The 20,754-nt window shown below is 42.1% G+C and overlaps 1 protein-coding gene across 2 annotated transcripts in view; it reads right to left on the reverse strand.

The window, feature by feature from the left end:
- Window positions 1-2,734: 2,734 nt before the first annotated feature.
- The window catches only part of meis1b (Meis homeobox 1 b), a 77,352-nt gene continuing 59,332 nt past the window's right edge, over window positions 2,735-20,754 (reverse strand). Inside the window, exons 10-13 of one of the 2 annotated variants that reach the window (XM_005922421.3) lie at window positions 12,168-12,226; window positions 10,282-10,371; window positions 9,544-9,641; window positions 2,735-4,680 (exon numbers count right to left, since the gene is read on the reverse strand). In XM_005922421.3, coding sequence (XP_005922483.1) covers window positions 9,583-9,641; window positions 10,282-10,371; window positions 12,168-12,226 — 208 coding nt within the window. In that variant the 3' untranslated portion in view covers window positions 2,735-4,680; window positions 9,544-9,582. The remainder of the gene's footprint in view (window positions 4,681-9,543; window positions 9,642-10,281; window positions 10,372-12,167; window positions 12,227-20,754) is intronic. The other variant, XM_014333612.2, reaches the window with a different exon arrangement.

The raw sequence follows: 20,754 nt of genomic DNA on the forward strand, positions 1-20,754 counted from the left end.
ATTGACACATCACCGCAGCTATATATGTATTTCCTGTGCAATGATTTTCTGTTTGGAAACTATAGAAAATTGATTGATGCAGTATTACATTGCTGGGAGCTCATGTCATGTCTATTCTTTAAGCTTTTCCCTTCGAATTGGGACCTGTGAAAGACGACGGTAATAAAGGACACTTAATTAATCAGCATTTAAAAACCTGGTTCGCGTAAAGAAAGAGAAAAATAAAATAACGTGCAGTGTTTTAATTTTAAGCAAGTACTTTTAGTCTTATGGCTTCAAGGCCTAAGTTGTTATTTTATTTGTTTTATTATTTTTAAAAGATACATTTATTTAAAAAGAAAACCTCAAGACTTGTGTTATTTTTAGAACCAAATTTCCACAAACATTCCAGTAATTTCCAGTTCGTGTACACGCTTTAAATGAAGAAATTTAGAATGAAATAAAAATAAAATTAGTTCCATCTCATTAGGTATCGAGAAATGCAGTTTGACAAGGTCGTCGTTTAGGAATAAGTGACTAAAAGGTGTTTTTGGGTGAAAAACACACACACTGCCGCCGAGATTTGTCATGGCTTGTATCGTAACACGGAACAAGAGGCACAGGGTTGCTTGTTCCCTGCTTCAAACATAAAGACACATAAATGTTTGCGTTGTGGGAGGAAGACAGGCCTGCCCGGACACCTCATGCTCTGGAACATATTTCTGCTCCATTCATTACTCTGACGATTCACTTCGCGGTCAGACTCTGTTTGTAAGACAGAGAGGAGTGGTTAGGCCTAAAATTATCATTAGCTACCAATTACGTTATAAACTCACAGTTTTTGAAATTAACACAGGCGAAACTTCGCGTGGTTTCATGAGTAAAAAAAAAGGGACAGCAGGTCAGTCAGAAGGCGTTTTGCATTAAAATCTCAAGAGTTTGATATATAGGTCAGGTGTGAAAAAATTATTCAGAGAGACCCTGAATCTCTTTAATGTAAAGGCGTTTTGCACTTCCTAAAAAAAGAGAACAAATTTAGGCTATTAGTGCGCACAGTGGAGAAACATATTTCTGGATACCTTTATGCAAACACGTTTATATCACGTCAAGCACCGAGTCTTCTAAATATTTACAAATGTTAAAATGTCAACAGGGTGTAAGAAAAGCTAAAAAAATATTTCAATAATTGGATCAAAAATATTTATGATTAATCAGACGTTACTTGTCTGTTTTTAAGACAACTGTATTCTTTATATATAAATACTGGTATTAAATTCAGGGATGATTGTCAGCGACAGTTATTTCTGTCACCTGGTACTTATACTTATACTTATTCATATAATAAGAAACATCTGATTTTCCCATTAAACATAGGGATGGCACGGTATTGATTCATTCAAAACAAATTTATTTTGAATGCATTTTTGCTGTGCTCTCTTTTGATGCAGCCACGCGCTCCCTGTAACCTGTCTTTGATTTTCTACTTTTATCACGTGGCCAAAAAGTGTTTTGGTACGCTTTGCGTCCGTGCGTAAAAGGAGATGTGGTACTGTGCACCATCTCCAAACGTCCCTGCCCCAGACAGTTACCAGGCCTCCCTAAAGAGGGCAGTCAAGCATGGGCTTTCTCCTCTTGTCTCCACAGCTCCCAGCGGCTACAGGCTTAGGAATTCACATTTCACAGCCTCGGATTTTCCAGCCATGGTGGAGAGGCGAAGCAATTAAAACGTCGCCCGGGTTTTTTAAGAGCGTGTCTTTTTTCCCTTTTCCCTTCTTTAGTGTAAATAGCGTTCACTTCGGCAAAGGCAGTAAAAACACAATAGTTGCTCGGAGGAGTGATAGAGAGAAAGAAGGGTAGAGTATTGATTTATACGCACATATTGTTATGGATAAAACAGACTCTCTCTTGTTCGCGGGTATGAGGGGGGGGAGGGGGGGGAGACATTGACTTTGGGATGCAGGGCTGCTCTCTGAAATGTATCAATTAGAAAAAGAACTCGGTCGGCTCTTACGCGCTCGCCTGCTCAATCGGCTCAGCCTTTTTCTCCTGAAGCGCGTAGTATCCCGGAGACAACCTCGGCTGCAGAGCGCCGGGCTTCATGCGGAGCCCTTTGACTGCGGGCAACAAGGCATGAGGGAGAACTAATCACTCCATTTACACGTTTGTAGCAATTTTACCTAAATGAATTTTAATGCTAAATGAAGGATAATTCGCTTTCTTATCGAGACCCTCTTTCCTCTCTTCTCTTCTGTGTGAGAAAATTACAGCATAACGCATGCATTAGCTGCACATTATCCGCAGCAATGGGAGGAGGGTTGACTTAAGTGCATGTTCTTTAAGTATAAATGATCCTCTACCTTTCTTTAGTGGGCATTTGACATGTTTGTGACTAATCTAGTTTAACAAAAATCAGTTGAGGTTATTTGCTTTTTTTTTGTTAAAACTCCTAAACGACTAATAATGTGTTTTATATAAGTGTAAAGTGTAAAGTAAAGTGTGCGTGTTAGTCCCCATAGGGAAATAGTTCCTCTGCATTTAACCCATTCACCCAGTGAAGCAGTGGGCAGCCACCAATGCAGCGCCCGGGGAGCAGTGTGTAGGGACGGCACCTTGCTCAGGGGTACCTCAGGGTAGCCGTTCAGTGGAGTCGAACCCCCGAACTTCCGATCATGGGGCCACCACTCTACCTACTGAGCTATCCCTGTGTCATACCTGTGTATCGGAAGATAATTTGAGACTATAGTTAGGAATTCTGTTATTTGACAAAAAGTATTTATTTACAACACAGATGTACATATACACCCTTCAAAGGAAAAGCATACGAAACATGTCTTCAAATGAATCTTAAAGATGTGCATAATACATGTATGAAGCAATGGATAATGGAAGCATTGATAGCACACACACACACACACACTCATTCTCATACATGCACGGTACCGCTCACATGCATCCTGACACGCACAGTGACTTTTACATTCTCTCCTGTCTGTTGATCAGCATTACATCATCTGGTTAAATCAAAATGAATGGACTGTGGCATAAATGGTGTTTCCCCATAGCCTTTGCCTCTCCCTGTTATCAGGCTGCATCAAACGAAAAGGGGAAGAGAATCCATTGGCCATGCGAGTGTTCAACCATGTGACATAAACATCACTAAAACACTGCAAATAGACTTCCAGAAGCCCTCAATCACAGACACACATGGAGAAAAACAGGAAACAACATGTTTGTGGGACACACACTTGTAGTTTCCCATCCACAATGATTTTTTTAGATTGTTTGTGAGCATAAACAGGAGTTGTGTATCATGTCTGTTCCCCATCTTTACAATTACACTGTTTCTTTATAAAACAAACCAACAAAAAAAAAAAAAAAACACAGCATAGTGGCAACCAGATTAAAAATCTTGTTTGTCCAAAATGTTGGCTACTAGAAATTTTGTGTAGCTCGAGTTCACTGAGGTTGGATATTAAATGAGCTTGATTACCCCAAACATCATCAGAATTTTTTTATACTAATAGAAACAGTTCACCAGTAGAGGAGGGTATAATAAATTGATATGAAAATAATATTAATTTTTAAAAAATATGGAGTGACAAGGTGTAGACAATGTAACATAAATACAATTAGCTGCACCAGCTTTTGCTGTGTGTTCCATGAAAGGGCTGTGTGTCCTATGCAGAGGAAAAAAGATCTCAGTCAGTATTGTACTCCAAGCAATCCAAATAAAGGCCCTTCAAGAAATGACGGATTGATCGAATTGTTCATTTATTTACTTTTTGCTTTTAAAACTGCAGTGTGATTGAGTAGGGAGAGGGGACAGGAGGTCAAATTTGATGGAGAGACGGCGCTCACACACAGTGTGGAAAAGAAACAGAAAAAAAGAGAAAAAAAAGAGAAAAAAGTTCACATCCTTTTTTAAAAAAATCTATTAGAAACAACATAATATGCAGAACAATACAATAGCATTTACAATACTTAAATTCCCAGTTCTTGTGAGAGTCCAGCGTAATTTTACAACAGTATACAGTATATTTTCTTTCTCCACTTGCTTCCCATACTAGGGGTTGATATAGTTATACTTTTAATTTCATTACTCTTGCTTTCCCTCCTTCCAGGTTTCAATCCACTATATTATTTAAAGGGCACCTCTTTTGCTTTGTTAGTGTCTTATCAGATACAGACATTGGCTTCTCTTTGGTCCAATTCCATCGTCCCAAAGAGTGGAGTGCTCCTCACAGGAAGTCTCTTTTGTTTGCCAAAGAGTCAAGACTAAATCAACAGGTGCCACATTCACCAAGGGTACAGGCAAATAGCCCAGCATGTCTTGTGGGTCATGTACGTTTGCAATCACAATCACTTTAATGGAGGAATCCATGTTAACTGGGTGGGCAGCAGCAGGGTGGGCGAGGTCTGGTGCCCTCCAGAGAAGAAGCAGGAGTCTGTCAGGACAGGGGTTCATCTGACTGGAGTGAAGTTTGGTTTTCTGTGTATCACCTTTGCTAGATATATAGACGAGGATTGTTGGCAGTCATGGAAGTTCCCATGCTGCAGATACCAGCCAAATAAAATGTGTTGGATCTTGGAGGTGAACAGAGGGACTGCCATTTGTTGTCCCCATCAGGAAGTCCGGAAGTCCCCCTCCATAGCTCTATAGGCCTCTGTGAGACACAAGATCCCCTGGTTTGCCCTGCGCGTCTATGGAAAGAGAAGATGAAAATGGTTAATGGTTTTCCACTAAAAAATGTCTTCTGTATGAAGTTTTTTTTAAAAACTCCACTTTATTAGGAAATGTTAGTCAGGTCATAAAAATATTAAGACTGGAGCGAGTTAGCATACTGCCTGCACCACATGGGCAGAAAATATTTAACTACAAAATACATGAAATTGACATTAACTGTTCATTTAATACAACACTGGATCACATAATACTTGCTCTCACGTTACACTTATAGTATGTGAACACTGAAACAGTATAGTATGTCACAACTACTGCAAACTCAAAGTAGTGTTAATCTGGGTCAGAAAAAGACCAAACTGTGGCCTTCACTGACACTGTGTGGCTGTATGAGTGAGAGGGAGCGCATTGGAAGGTTTAGTGAGTTAATCCTACACCAGCAGTAATGCTTCTTTAACAGTAGGAGAGGACTTAGAAACCAAACACACATGATCGACTTGAAGTGATACCAAGGCCTGTGCTTAGCATTTCCTGGATAATCTCTTTAACTGGACTCTGAGAAAACTTAAAATTACCTTTTGATTGTTCGCCAGTCAACATTTGATTAATGATGACTACATAAGACTATTTCAGGTCAGTACTAACATGGCATGCAGTTTAATCTTGCTTTAAAGTGTAATATGCCTGGACAAGACTTGTTTGTGTCACATATTAACCAAAACAACTTAAACTGGTGCAACCTGCTGCACACCATCAAACCTGCTCATACAATAGAAAAACTATGTAAAGAAAACCATCTTTACCGGCACCTCTCACTGCATTCCTCTCTTTAAAGCCAACAAAAGCAGTAATCTATCTTTGCAAGTGGAAAGTCACCATTGAGGATCTGCGGCCATTGTAGTCAAAAACCAAAGGAGAGGTGAGGCTCGCAGTCGCCTGTCACCTGAGTATGCCCCGGGCCTGTCCACGTGTTCACCACACAAATGAGAGGACCACTACAGATGACACAAAGGAAGGCAGGGAACAGGACAAGGAGGTGCAGCGGGAGTAGGACAATAGAGAAGTGAACGCAAGGGCCCTCGATTGTTATTCCCCTCATACATCATTTTTCACCTGAAGAGAAAAGGCGCCACTTGCGTAAGGGAAGGGTGAGCTATTATGTTAGCTGTGTTAGATTCATTTACCTTGTTTTCAAGGGAGGGGGTGGTAGGAGTTATTCAGCCAGTGGCATCCAGCCTGTAACCTTTCTATTTTGAAACATAACCTGTGGCACTACCATAAATCAAACTATTATGGATGCGACTTTAAAAGCAGCACAGGCCAGTGTTAAGGAAATGATCTATGAAATTTCCCTAACATTAAATATCTACGATGCAGTTTTTGGAAAAGGGTAGTAGAAATCAGAAAGCATGCTGTATGTCTAATAACCACAGGACTACAATCCATTCATCTGTTGATTCTCGCCCTTAGTTTGTTTGGCTTTCTTACAGTTTCTCCCCCTGGTTAACAAGGTTGTCCTCATTACTGTGGTAAATACATGTCAAGGGTCTAATAAATGGTATGCGTGCTTGAGAGAGAGCACACATTGCTAATAAGGTTTTTCAGTTAATAAGCCAATCAATACATTGAGCTGGAACCCTCATTTCTTAGCCTCTGAGAAGGATTCCAGAGGGGCCAAATCAACAGTGACACACATTCACATGGACAATACAAGGGGGCGCAAAATCCCCATTGGGACCTGTTTTTTTTTTCTCTTTTTTCCCCCCAGTGTTCATTTATAGTAAAAGTTCATCCAGCAGAAAAATAAGTTTAGGGTGGGGTGGAGGGGGTGACAGTGGGAAGGTTTGTGGTAGTTGATGGGATGAGGGAAGGGATCTTGACCTCTGCGTAGAAGGTTAACAAATTTGTGCTTAATGATTGGAGCAATGAATCCTGGGACAAAGGGTCTCCAGCCAAGACTGGCAGCAAAGGGGTTACAGACAGCGTTCACTCAAGCATTCTGCCCGACATTTTGGGAAAAGCTCCAAGTGGGCAGGCCCAGAAAAATTCCATACGCTCTGTGCTATAATTAATTGTCATGAAACTAAAAATTACAGTTTTCTGGGGCTACCCCTGGCTAATTTTGTGGAAGAGAAAAAGCAAGGGGGAGGAAGAAGGGAAAGGGGGTATGGGTCATCTGAGAGTCACTCTTGTCACTATCAAAGGCTCAGTTCACTTCTGCTTCAGTTGCTGGACTTCATCTCTGCTGACAGGTGTATTGTTTCGCAAGGGGATAGAAGCTCTGTAATCATCATTGGGTGGAAAGCATAATGCTCTTCACTAAGCAGGACTAATTGGCTTTAGTTTTAACTAATATTGCAATGTGACTGCTAGGCACACCTTCTGTATCAACGCTCAGCACTCCTCAGCACAATAACCGCTCAATTTAGCCCCGCGGAAACAAAATCTCAACTCTGCTAATGAAAATTGCTTATAAAATATAATGAACCTGTGCTCTCTTAATCAAATAAGATAACCGCGCCTCCCCCCCGCCCCCCCATGTAATAACCTATTAATTTAATTGGTCATGAAAGAATATAACACATCACTTACATTTAATTGACCTAGAAAGGAAAATAGCAATATTTGACAGAGACAAGCTAGAAGCTAGTAATGGCTAGCTGATGAAGCTGTAAAGAAACGTTCCGTTTGTGAAGAAAAGTAGAAATATTTCTGTCACCATCCCTCTCCCATCTACTCTCTTCTTCCCTCCCTCATTCCTTCCTTCCTCCCTTTACCCCTCCCCTCTTTTCATTTACTCTTTTCTCTCTCGCCATCTCTTTATTCGCCCCTCCCTCTTTCTCCCTCTTTTTTTCCTTCCTCTGTCTACTCGTCTTCTATGTGCTTTGCCTGTCTCGCGGAGGATTCCTCTGGTGGCCCAATTACGAGATTCAGCAGGCAAATTGAGGCTGTTTAAAGCAAGGTCTGCTGGGAAGGCTAGCAGCTGCTTGAAAGAGGCTGCTTGGACACAGCGAACCAGCCCTGATGTTTACACACTTGCACATAAACAGACACACATGTCTCATTCTGAGGCATACTCTTTCTATTACAGTGTCTTCCAGCTTTTCAAACCTGGAATATGCCATTTGACGCAAGAATGTCTGCTATTGTTTCAGTTGTGGACATTTGTGACAGAAACAAGGGTGATATATTTTCACTATAGCACACACAAGCACACGCGTTGTGTGGAGGGTTAATGGTCTCTATTTTTGTAAACTGAATAAGTCAAATCCATTGGTCACACCTCTAGTGATGGCATATTTAATTTGGATCTAGTCAATTAGGCCCAGCTAAGCTCCATACCCTGCTGGCTACCTCCTCCATTTTTGCACTAGTTTGTGTCCCCTCCCTGTGCCAGGAGTAATCCTATTACCATACACACACATGCACATACATGCACACAGTTATAAACACCCACATTCAGCACATGTATGTATTTCACAATGTTTGTGTATAGTATCCATGTAGCCAGAAAGGCTGGCACACACAGGTATGCGCACATATGGCGTACAAACGGGCTAATTCGTACACATACACACATATAACAATGATGTTTACTACGATTGGACCCATAGCCACTTTATACACACTGTGCACTGTGACAACACCAAGCCTGTATACATCCAGAATTATGTGGGAGTCTGTTTGGCCCTGGGGCGAAAGAGAGAAGGAAGGAAAGAGAAGGAAGGAAAGAGAGGGAAGGAAAGAGAAGGGGGATTGGGGGGGGAGGGGGGTGAGAGAAAGAGAAAGAAAGAGAGAGAGAGGGCAAGAGAATTAGAGAGAAACAGAGAAACAGAGAAAAAGGTGTTGTGTGAAAGAGATGGAGGGGCAAAATTGACAGTGAGAAAAACCACAAAGAGAGTGACAACGAACTAAAAGACCAGAGAATGGAAGGTGTGGGTGGGGCACGGGGTGGTGTGGGGGTCCTCTATCTTAGATTAATGTGGCTCATGCATCAACAGCAACCCGGCAGATTTATGACACTTAAGGGGCGCTCACTTCTCGCTCTCTTTCTCTCTCCCTCTCCTTGCACCACAACTGCTTACATTTTTGCCAATCAGTCTGTTGCCATAGCAACGTCGTACCTGCCCCCCAATTTCCCCCACCCCATCGCACCACCAACTCCCTGTCCCAACCCATCCCTGCCTTCCTTCCTCCTCATCACCCCTCTCTCCTCCTCTCTGCCCCATGTTTAATAAAAAAAAATGTGGACAAAACAGTTCATATAGAATAGAATTTTTTGTAATTATCATCAGTGAATATTGCATGACAGCTTTTCACCTGCCTTCCTTTCTCTCATTCTTTTTTCCCCCCCTTAAACCTTCTTCTCTTATCTCCCCTGCCTGACATAAAAAAAAAAGGTCTTGTAGCTTTTGGATATGTGAGAAAGTGAAGCAGCTACACGCACATGCACAGGCATTACATACACAAAGAGTTACAAGGTTGTGATCAAAGGCTCTTATCACCAGACCAAGGGGTGGGAGAGTTAGACAGAGAGTAACAGAGAAAAATCAGCCTGGGAAGAAAAGGAGTCTGTTTGTAACAAAAACCCATTTGCTTAAAAAAAAAAAAAAAAAAAAAAAGCCTAAATATATCAGTTTGGAAAATAGCCATTTTCCAAACAGTGACCTTTGACATCTCACAGACACTCCCATTATACTTATATTTTTGTAATTATCTTGTGGGAGAATATTTCTACAAGATGAACATCTTACTGTAAATTGCACCCTCCATACTTCCTCGTGGTGAACTGTATTTTAATAATATACTCCAAGTCCAAAAAAGTCTTGGGCAAGAAAGCCTGTGTGTTTGTGTGTGTGTGACAAAGTGAGCATATTACTTACATCCCCCTGTGTGTTGTGATTGGTCGCACTGGAGTAGGGCTACATGTAGTGCCACTGACCTTCCATGCCCATGTTCATGCCCATTCCACCCATTGGTCCTAAGAAACAGAGATAAGTTGTTAATTTTTTATTTATTTAATCCAAGTGTAACTAGGAAATGGTTTGCAGACACCGAGCGAAATAATATGATGGTTTAACTGTGACAGACAACATGCTGGATCTGCCGTGGTGAGGTGTGTGAAGGTGATGGGGAGGAGTGAGGGGTGGTTAAGTAGCCTGGCAGTTTATCCAAACCTGCTGACTTTGAGTGGAGGGTGCGATAGGGTTAGGGACTTGGGAGAATCCCAGAAAACAGGGGATAGAGGAGGAGGAGAGGAGCTTAAGGACAAACTCTGGGATTAAACCTGATGGCGTGAGAGAGAGGGACTGTGTGAGAAGGAGTAGGAGTGAGGAAGGAGATGGTTGTGTAATGTGATTGACCACACCTGTTCTGGTGTATTCGGGGAGGGCTAGATAACAGTGTGTTTGTGTATGTAGTGCGTGTATCCTCATTCTGGTGTAGGAGCATTGCACAGCATAAACTTAAAATACTAAACAGCAAACAGAGACAAAAAAAGTCAAGAATGACGCTGGTAACATAAGAATCGAGAAGACAAAGGCAAGAAGATGAGCTGAGAAAGGAAAGATGGGAAGAGCAAGAGAGGAAAGAAAGGGACAGACACGCTGCGCAAGCCTTACCAGGTGGTCTGATTCCCATGTGCTGCTGGCCGTCCATGACGAAACCCCCCATCGGCTGGCCATCTGGATTGTAGGGAGCTCCTTGACTTACTGTGGATGGAAGAGAAGACAGGGAGGAAGGGAACAGAGTGGTCAATTAGTGCTTTTAATTAAGGCTCAGTGGCCGAGGCGGGATCATCTGTTGACTGGTGCACGCACGGGAAGCCGCTGTTGTCTTTCAACGTCATTCTACTCCATGTCTCTGCAACTGAGTCTTCACTGTAAGCCCCTGGTAGACTTTAATACGTCTAAATGTTCTAAAAGGGATTGGACTGGGTGTTTAGCGCACATATGCAAGGACTGTTGTTTCAAGACTAGATTTAGACCATCTGGAAGAGTTGAGGAGCTGCTTTTATAGACTGACTAATTATGAACCAGTGTAACATATTAGCATGACTCAACTGGGCTAGTGCAAATAAAAATTACTCTTAAATTTTAGGCCATAACATACGGTTGTTTCGTCTTTTTACCGCACTTTGCTCTCTGGGGGTATCACAGGGATCGTCTAAAGGTTTGTTTTTGTGCATTTGATGTTTACATTCATAACATGGGAATAACTTTAATTTCTAGTATGTTATGTTATATATTTATGGAAAATTCAGACTGATATATTTGGCGTGTTTGGAAACTGGTATCTTCACTGGAATTTTAGAAGTCAAAGTTTTGAGCTCAAACCAATGGCTAAGTTTTAAGGGGTAGAACATTTGTGGTTAGGAACTGTGGAATCCAGAAAAGACATAAAAATACTGCCGGTGATTTTTAATACTAAAGTACTGAACAGTTTAGACTCAAAGGTCTCAAACTAATTGTATGCTTCTCTAAGTAATTTTGACACTTAACACTGCAATGTTTGCAGCGCATTGTTACTGTGCACATACATTTAAAGAACGAAAAAGCGCTCTAATCAGTTTTCCTTTGGAACAATAGAAAGTCATTCTTGCTGAATAATACCCAAACATTGCCTCTGCCTAGGGAGGAATGACAAGTGAAACCTGATAGGGTTCCTACTTTTTGCTCACTTCTATTGTCCCAGTTTCATAGAAATCCACTTACCTTCGATTTAGCCTGTTAGGGGGTCAGTCAAGCAAAAGCAAGACCTCGGCCCCGCTGAATGTCTTTGAACTTTACTGCGCCCCTAATGCCACCCTGACCTTTGACCCCTATTACAGGTAATAAAGTTTACGGCAGCCCAAACCAAAAAAGCCATGCACCAGAGGAACCGCTCACTCACTCCCCTCGCTGCCTGGACCAGCCACAAATAGGGTAGAGGGAGGGTGTTGAGAGGAGCGAGAGGGGTGTGTGTGCGTGGGTAAAAACAGGTCTGGAGCCAAAAAGCCAAACAACGGTCACCCAAAAAAAGAAAGGGGTGTAGTTGTCTCTCGGTTTGAGCCAGGGACGAAGGGCCGAGTGTTTTTTTTCCCCCTTCCTCAACTCCTTCGGCTCACTGGAAAAAAACAAAAAGTTGGCGGTGGGATGGGTGGGGGGGACTGGTTAAGAGCAAGGCTTACCAAGAACACAGCTAGTTTTGTTTGGATGATAAAAGGAAAAATAAATCCACTCATCATTAACTTGCTTTCAGCCAATTTATATTTTATAATTAATAAATAGCTTTCACTCCAAATGCCATGTCATAGTTGATTAATGATTGCTGTTAATGTTGTAACATTTTGGTTTTGATTTTAGTGCTCAGTCACAACAGTGAGGGGGGGGGGGAGCCCCTGGATCTTTTGGACATTCCAGGGTCGGGGCATCAGTCCTGTATTTACCAGATGAGGGGCCTCCGGGTGCATGGAGTGTGGATGGTTTTTGCCTGCGCGACTTGAATACAGTAACTATAGAAGACTTGCCTGCACGGTTTGACTGGTCGATCATGGGCTGCACTATTCTCCTCCTCGCATTAATGAACCTGAAGTAGATGAAGAGTAGGGAGGAAAAGGGCAATAAAGGAAGAAGGGACAAAGACAGAAACAAAGTTAGTGTATTTTTCAAGACAAGATCAGGCAAAAATGCTGACTAATACCTAGAAATCATGGCACACAGCACGAAAACAAACATATTGCCAAATCAGCCTCTCTTTCTTAGCTAACCATAATAATGATATGGAGTAATTACTCTCCCATAAGCATCTCTGATCCCTGGTAAAGCCCCACTAGAGGCACAGCGAAAGTCACATCTTAACAACCTTAATAATCAAGGCAGCTGTCTTTGAAAATGCAGAACTCTACAACTTGTACAAACTTGCACAGCCTCGGCATATACGCAGACATCAGCCTGAACACTAGGGTCTTTGTGGGGCGAGGCTTGGCCACGATTTTTTTCCCTGCCTCTGAAACATTTTAACCCATCTTGCCTTGTTGGAGATGTTCCACCTCACAACGAGCTGAGATTGCTGACTGTTTAACACACTTGGCTTCGCGTGTAGCAGTGTGGGAAGTATTGCTGACAGAAACATGTCATGTTGCCACCAGTGAGAAGCACTGTTTTGGGTGATACTGTGTTAAGACAGGTGACCATTTGTTACTCTGTGACAGCAGGAGGTGTGTGTGTGTGTGTGTGTGTGTGTGTGTGTGTGTGTAGTCTTAGACTAAAATCTTTTATACTTCATTACATCCTACAAAAGCAAGTAGGCCATTTATTGTGTACACACAAGCACTGTTACTTACTCACACACTCTTAATCCCTCTCTCACTCCTAACATTTATTCACATACATTCGCACCCACACACACACTTATAGGTGGCGCTCCGGCCTTGGTCATCTTAAACTCTTGTGAAATGAACCTTTGACCCTCGGTGACCCAAAGGACAGAGGACTCTTGGGGCTTCTGACTTGATTTATGTGTTCCTGCTGTTACCCCACCGGACTCTTCCATTTCATCTCTGAAAGGGGAGCATTCACTGAACTTTAAGGAAACAATAGTCCTGCTACACTTCTAAAGCTGGAACACAGTGCAGTTAAGAGCTTTGGGAAGGGACAGCAGGGGAACAGAAGCAAAACGACACTAGGATGCTGCGTCTGTTAATTAGTGAATGGAAGCCTCTCGCCTTATATGTATCCTGCATTATCTTGTAAGGACAGCGCTGTAGGGAAATAAACAAACAGAAGGTGGCAAAGGCAGATACCAAGAGAAAAATGAAATGATTAACAGCCTAATTGCTCCATTATATTTTGCAAGCTGCTTTAGAAAAACTGTTCGCTTTGGCAGGGATGCAGGCAGAGTTTCCTGTGAAGTGAAATTTTTTTTACATTGGGGAAAAAAAAGTTGCGGAGATTCTGTCAACCTTTGAACTTGAAGCTTTGGGGCATTTTTTCTGTATTTGTTACAATAAAGTATACAACCTTGGAATTTCAAGGGGTAGAAAGAAATAGAAGGAGGTAGGGAGGAATGCAAGAATGCACTGACATGGCAGAGAACCATCAAATGAGGGAACGTCTGGAGTTTTATCACCACCACCACCCCCCCTCTCTCTTCCTCCCCCACTGCCCTGTTTTGTTGGGGGAGATATGAGAGGAGGAGCAAGGGAGAGGGCGAGGAGGGTTGAGGAGGCCTGAGCATTCCTTTAACTTTGCTCTCCTCTCCTCTGCTCTCCAAACCCTTTACAAGGTTAACTGGAGGCCAGTGCAAGCTCACTGTTGATCTCTCCCTCCTCTTGTCATCCATAGTTGTCTTATTGTCACCATTTTTATTCTTTGACTCTTTTCTGTCTCTTTGTTTTCCTTTTCCAACATGGCTTCTACCTCTTTTAAACATACACTGATGCAACAAAGGAGGATTTTTCAGCAATAGGTGTACACTTCTTTGAAAGTCAGGTATTCATTCCTTGCGCAATAGGGCTTAAGGCATATGTGGACTTCAAACTTGATGTGAAATATGGCAAAAATAATTTATTTACTCTAAGGATTAAACAGGCAATGTATTAATGAAATAATAATCCTACTCCTACTGCTGCTACTAGACCTACAGGTGATGTTATTATTGTGACTCCTAAAAAAACACAACAGTGTCCATGCCTCTCTTTCTTGTATCTGTTTCCTTCTCCAGCTTGCTCCCTTCTTATCACTCCTTCCCTGTATGGTGGAAACTGGCAGCCCACCTCACAGCAACAAATCTACAGTCTAACCCACCAAATCCCCTCCTCCTTTCAAAAACTCTTGCCGGTTTCCTGTCCCTGTCGTCCCTATATCTGAGGCCAGATGCACCATGGGGGCTGGAACAAAGGATAAAATGCTTCTCATAATAGCAGCCAGGGGAACGGAGCGATGGAGAGCGGGAGAATGGAAGGGAAGGAGGAGTGAGAGAATCAGGAAAAAAAAAAAAAGCAAGGGGATCTGGTCTGCAAACCAGACACTCTTGCTGTGACCGTTAATAAGCAGACAGAGAGAAAGACTGGGGGGGTTCGTGGGGTTAGGGTGAGGGAGATGGAGATGGAGAGAAAGGAGGGAAAGGAAGATGGATGAAATAAGAGAGAGAGAGACACAACTCGGAGAGAGATGGAATGATGGAGAGAGAGAAAAGAAAAAGAGAAACAGAGAAGAGAAAAAATGGAGCGGGGCTTCACCTTTTCACGACCCCTGGGTGCTATAGGGCCTGTGTGTTATGGCCTGTTCATTCCCCTGGCTCCCATCACAACACAATGAGCTGCACTATTCAGCTCCACTCAGTACAACAATAGCTGGGCTATTTTGGCGTGACACACCACTGGTGGTACGCCTAAAGTTGGGCAAAGGAAAGAACACGACTTGAAATAAAATTTGTTGGAATCCAACATGAACACCGTCAGGATGTGAGCTGGATTCACACCAAGAGCACACATGTTTGACATATGCATGCACCCATGACACAGTGGATCAAGACGCATGTTGGCCACGTGTTACGCCAGAGTTGGAGGCACTAAAGTCATTTAAGGAGACAGAGTTTTATTGTTTTTTTTTGTTTCTTTCTTTTTTGTTGGATCCATTTCTCCTTCTGAGATTGCTCATGTCTGGATTAATTCTCCTACCCCTCTCCCTCCTCCTCTAGAAAGAGTGGAACTGATTGCGACGGCGTCTGCCAAGCCCTTGCTAATGTCCTATTCTCATTACGTGCGACACACACACACATACACAGACATACTGAGCCGAGTCAGCTGCACACAGGTGTACACGAAGCACACGTGAAATGCCCAATTAAAAGCAAGAAATTGTCTTTTTCATCAGCTGCCTTTGTTGCGTGACCAATTAGGGGATAATTTAATAACGAGCAGTGGAAAGATGCAGATTGGATATACAAAAGGTTACTCCACAAGCTCATTGATTTAAATTCATGTGGAGTTCTCAATATCTGTGGCACACATACTCACACATGCATATCTCCTGAGCCAACTACCGATATTATATTAGTAATATGAGACGCACAGAAACACACAAATACGCACATACAGCGCACACATCCACCCCGCGTTCTCAACACTCACTTACATACTATTACATTAGTAATCTGAGAGAATTTTGCACACGCGGCCTGCACACATCTCATATTTTTACACCGCTGGATATTTCAGCATCACATACATTCATCAGGATCCAGCGGTGTATTTCTGCGCACGCCGACAGAGGTTTACATGCATATTCAAATCTGACAGCCACTTAAAATAACTCTGCAACCACACATTCCTCTTAGCTGCCAATCAATGTGATTTAGACGCAGTAAAAGAAAGCAAGCTTTGACGGGTAGAATCATGTAGCTTATCATCAGGCTGTCACTGGATGGATACCATTGATTGTCTCCTGCTCCACCACAATTAACGCATGGCCCATATATCCTTCAGATACACACTGATGGTGTGCCCGCGCGCTCTTTCTCTCTCTCATTAACCCATGTAATGTAAAAAAATAATCTCTCTTTTTTAACTCTTTATTTGTTTACTCAAAACTTGCTGTTTTTAAAAAAGTGACTTTAACACATTACTCTTGCTTAATATTATCCAAAATAATAATTGCACATTTTCACACACATAAATTCAGTAACAGTTATCCCAGCCTAAGCCAAGCCACACATTTATTTCTGCAGAACTTTATTATCCCATCCTATGTCCCAGAACATCACCATCTTCTTAAGTAATTAGTTATTTTATTATACAGCTCACATATTCTCTTATGCACAGCCGGGGGTGGCAGGGCATTCCCGTGCTTGTACCTGCACTGTATGTGTGTATGTGTGTGAGTATACTGCATGTGGGTGTGCAAGGGAATTACAGTTATGAGTTTTTCCTTTTGTTCTCCTCGGTTGATGACTTAACTCATAAATCACCTCCTTCTCATTTCCCCATACTCTATCTCCATCCCGCCTTCTCTTTCTCTCCTCCTCTGTGTCGTTTTCGGGTCAGATGCTTGGATTAGATGCTTCAGATTAGTTTAAATAAACTATCGGAGCTGGTTGCAAAATGCCTAGTTGCAACACAAACAGTTACAGCATGGGAACAGTTTTAAACAAGACTAATTCAAATATGACTCAGCTTTATTTGTTGTGTTTACATGACTTTTTTATGGACTAATGCCCCTAAATAAGCACAGACGGTACTTAATGAAGGGTGAATTTCATTAATCCCCAGAGTAGTGGCACAGGTTAAGTTTGGGTAAATATTAAAGTTCATTGAGAAAAATTGTCTTATTAAAAATTTGCAGAAAAAAAAAGGTAAAAAGAACCCAAAACTATTTAATAATTACAATTATATTATTTTTGTACTTGTGATGCCTTAAAATAATGTTTCCTTGTAGGAATAGAGACATATTCACAAAGTAGTGATGCATTTAGGATCATCATGTTGTTTTCTCTCTTATCCCATCAGTCTTGCAGTCATCTCAGCTGCATCTGAGACCACTTGCAGGGAACCAGGACTGGTGCAGTTTATCTTGGGAAGTATGGTTTTGAGCTAAGCTCTAGACTGTGCCAAAAGGAAAAAAGGCTACTGCAACTATCTATGTGTAAGCCTTATATTGTGCAAAATGACTGGATTTGTCTTAATTGTCTGCGCAGCTTTCAGCAAGTACAAACACTCACATGAGTACAAACAGTTAATGCATAGCAATACTTGCCCTGCATGTGCCCACTTGCCAGTTCAAAGCACCGTTGTCTTATTTGCACCATTTTTCCTAATGCTGCTCAGACAGATCAACCAGCAAAATATACCTATGACAACCTGCAGCCAGATGACGACATGTGTATTTCATTTAAATGTCCAAACTAAAGAGGAAAACAACAGAGGCACATCACTGCTGGCAAGCAGAAATGTTAATGCAGACCCTTCAGAAAACACAGTCAAAGCACCTCCGTGTGGTGGCATGAACTACTAACAAGATGAGAGACCCACAAACAAAAATGCACAGGTGTCCAAACTGAATAATGCTGCTAAGACAATGTGAGCCAAGCAGAGGGGCAAAACTCTGGGATGCTGTCACTCAGTATGCTACATGTGCAGCAAGCATTTTGTCACTGATTATTCAAATATCCATAGGTCACTATTAGGCTACTCTATTTCTTTAAGTTAAGCTAAAACAGCATGCATCTGGTATTGTAGTGGATTGTGCATCATTCAGAGAACTCTGAAAAGCTAAAACATTGCAACCACCTAACTACAGCAGTTTGCAAACAAATAGCTAATATTAGCTTTCTAATGTTCCTTACATTTGGAAAGCAAAAGGTGTTTTTTGAGTTTCGAGACCTGCGTTGCTTGTTGTGGGGGCCAATGTTTTCTTCTTTAGAGACAGTGTAATGATTATATTACACTGTCTCTAAAGGCCCTACGCACTGGGTTTGTAGAGAAGATGTGTTAACCTTGGGGTTAGCTGTGACACTACGATGAACATGGAGATATAAAAACAATATAGAAAACAGCTGACAAGTAGGGTTGAAGTAAGGTCATGCAGGAGTAATGTGATCAGATTGTTTGTCTGTAGCTTTCTTGTTATTAATTATGAGGCCTGTATTTCAATTTAGCTTAACATAAGTATTTACCAGGAGCCAGTCTCCAAATGCATGCACAGCTATTTACAGACACACCCACTGAAAAACATACACATTAAGTAAATGCAGGTCTGCAAATATAGCCCCTAATAACACGAGGTGGATTAGCAGGATCCAGCGCCGCATATGGAGGAAAACTTAAGAAAACAGTGTGAAATTTAAAAGGAGCTTTAGACTGAGAACAACCACGGGGTCACTTAATCCCCATTACGGCACACACATAAAATACAAGCATGTAAGGATACACGCACACATACACACACTCCCTGTTGCTCTCCTCCCCAAGAGCCCAGTGTCCATTAAGAGAGCCATGAATCTAGCACTAAAGCTGGTTTTACAGAGTGGAGCAACAGGACGGGTAACCATTCACACACAAACTGGAGAGGAGCGCTGTGTGTGTTTAGTGTGTTATGTGTGTGTGTGTCCATGACAACCAGGTGCCTCTCAGACGTATATGGAGGAAATGTTGGCCACTTGAAAAACATACATGAACTCACTGGCTCTGACTTTGCTGGCTTTGCAATTCCTGTCGACTTCTATATAGGACTTGCCAAAAAGCAAAATCTAAACAGAGGGTGGGAGAAACAGGATTAAGAAAAAAAGTGCTCACAATACCAGAAGACAAAAAAACAAGACAAAGACAGAGAAAAGAAATTAAAAGGGAGTCTGCAGCTGTCACATGTGACCCCAGTCCCTCTCTTTATCTCTGTTCCTGCTTCCCTTCACACACATTCAGACAGTCTTGGACTCAGTGAGCCAGTCATCCATCAATGCCAAAGAGAGGGTATGGCTTGAAGCCTGGCTTTACCCAGAAACAACATGGCTGTCCTGCACACTGCCCACTCCGCAAACACCAGTGGACAGAGCATGTGTCCTTTAGCCTTTGGGCTTAGATCGAAATGTGTTTATGTGTGTGTGTGAGTCTCTGCGTGTTGCTCTTTGTGAATGTGCAACTCTCTGTTAGCAGCACTCCACTTTTCTGGGTTTATGAAGGTTTCATGGGCAAGGTTGCATATGTATTTGCTTTAAAAAAAAACAAATACAGTGTGTGTTTTTCTTCCCCGTGTACACAAACACACCAACTTAACATGCACACACACAAACACACAAAAATCTCAGTCAGAGAGAGATGACCACTGTGTCACACAGAGACAGTATTGCTGACAGGGCTTGCAGTGGGGACTGTTGCAAACACACAGTGGTTGACCTAAATCCCCCCATACTGCCCGTGTCATATCCTGTCTCTGCGCGTGTCACTTCCACCCGCTGGCTCACAGCGGCTATCGCTATGGGGATCCCTCTGAGTGCCCAGAAACTAGCAGAAGCAGCAGACATCTACAGTCAGCAAATACAAAAGAAGGAGTGAAAGTAAAGAAAAGGAGCAATATTTTGACATGACGGCTTCTAATGCATTTTTAAAATTTACATATTGACATTTCAATTTACCTTTTTAATGTCAGCTTACCTACTTTAGTAAATGCATATACAATTTCAGGATTTAATTTTTAAAAAAATCCAGTTGCTAGAACATTTTACCACTACTGTAATAATCATTAAACACGGGTGTCCGATCCAGTTCATCTCACCAACACTGGCTGGCAACTGCCACGTGTGTCAGTGCCGGCAGAAACATTCTCATTTTATGCTTTGTCAACAAATCCCCTACATGGAACCGTCACATATTTTAATTGCATAAAATCACTGTCAGTCCTCTGTCTGTTAATTGTGGGAGAAGCTGTCCTATTTTCCTCGATATTTAACTTTGGCACGCAGCACTTGATCGCCGTCCTGCTGGTTCACTTCACAGTAGTGTTTGATCAACATGAGAAAACATTAGCGTGAGAACAACAACAACTGACTAATGGTGGCGAGTATGACAGCGACCATGTGTGCTTCAACACAGATCCCGGGCATTTACATTGCGCCGCCTTTCATGTTTTGGACTACCCCCTCCTCTACAACAAAAGGAGGTTTAAAAAGCAAGAGAGAGGAGTGGGGATAAAAAAAGGAAGGGAGTAAAAAAAAGAAAGGGAGAGGGGCGAATGAAGGGAAATGCAGGTTTGGCCTAGGGCAGCGTGCTGTGATGTAAGAGAAATAGAGAAAGTGAAGGGAAGAAAGAGGGCAGTAGGGGTGAGGAGAAATGGTGTTATTTGTAGTCAGTCATTGCACATGGACACCTATTTGAGTGTGCAGACACACACACACGCGCGTGTGTCTGCACACACTTTTGTTGACATAATAAAGTAAAGACAGGGTTGTGTCTGCACAGGCTAAAGTTTCCTGTATGGAACTATTGTTAGCAACATACTTCAAACCAAGGGAAGAAAATATTGTTCTTGAAATTATTTTCACATTTTTCGTCAGTGTTGAAATCTTAGGCTGAGGTCACATCTAGTGAAAAGTGTGCAAGTGCGTGTGTGTCTTTTGGGGGG

The sequence above is a fragment of the Haplochromis burtoni genome, unplaced genomic scaffold (assembly GCF_018398535.1).
Source record: "Haplochromis burtoni strain Fernald_Lab_line unplaced genomic scaffold, NCSU_Asbu1 Contig_57, whole genome shotgun sequence".
Classification (NCBI taxonomy): Eukaryota; Metazoa; Chordata; class Actinopteri; order Cichliformes; family Cichlidae; genus Haplochromis; species Haplochromis burtoni.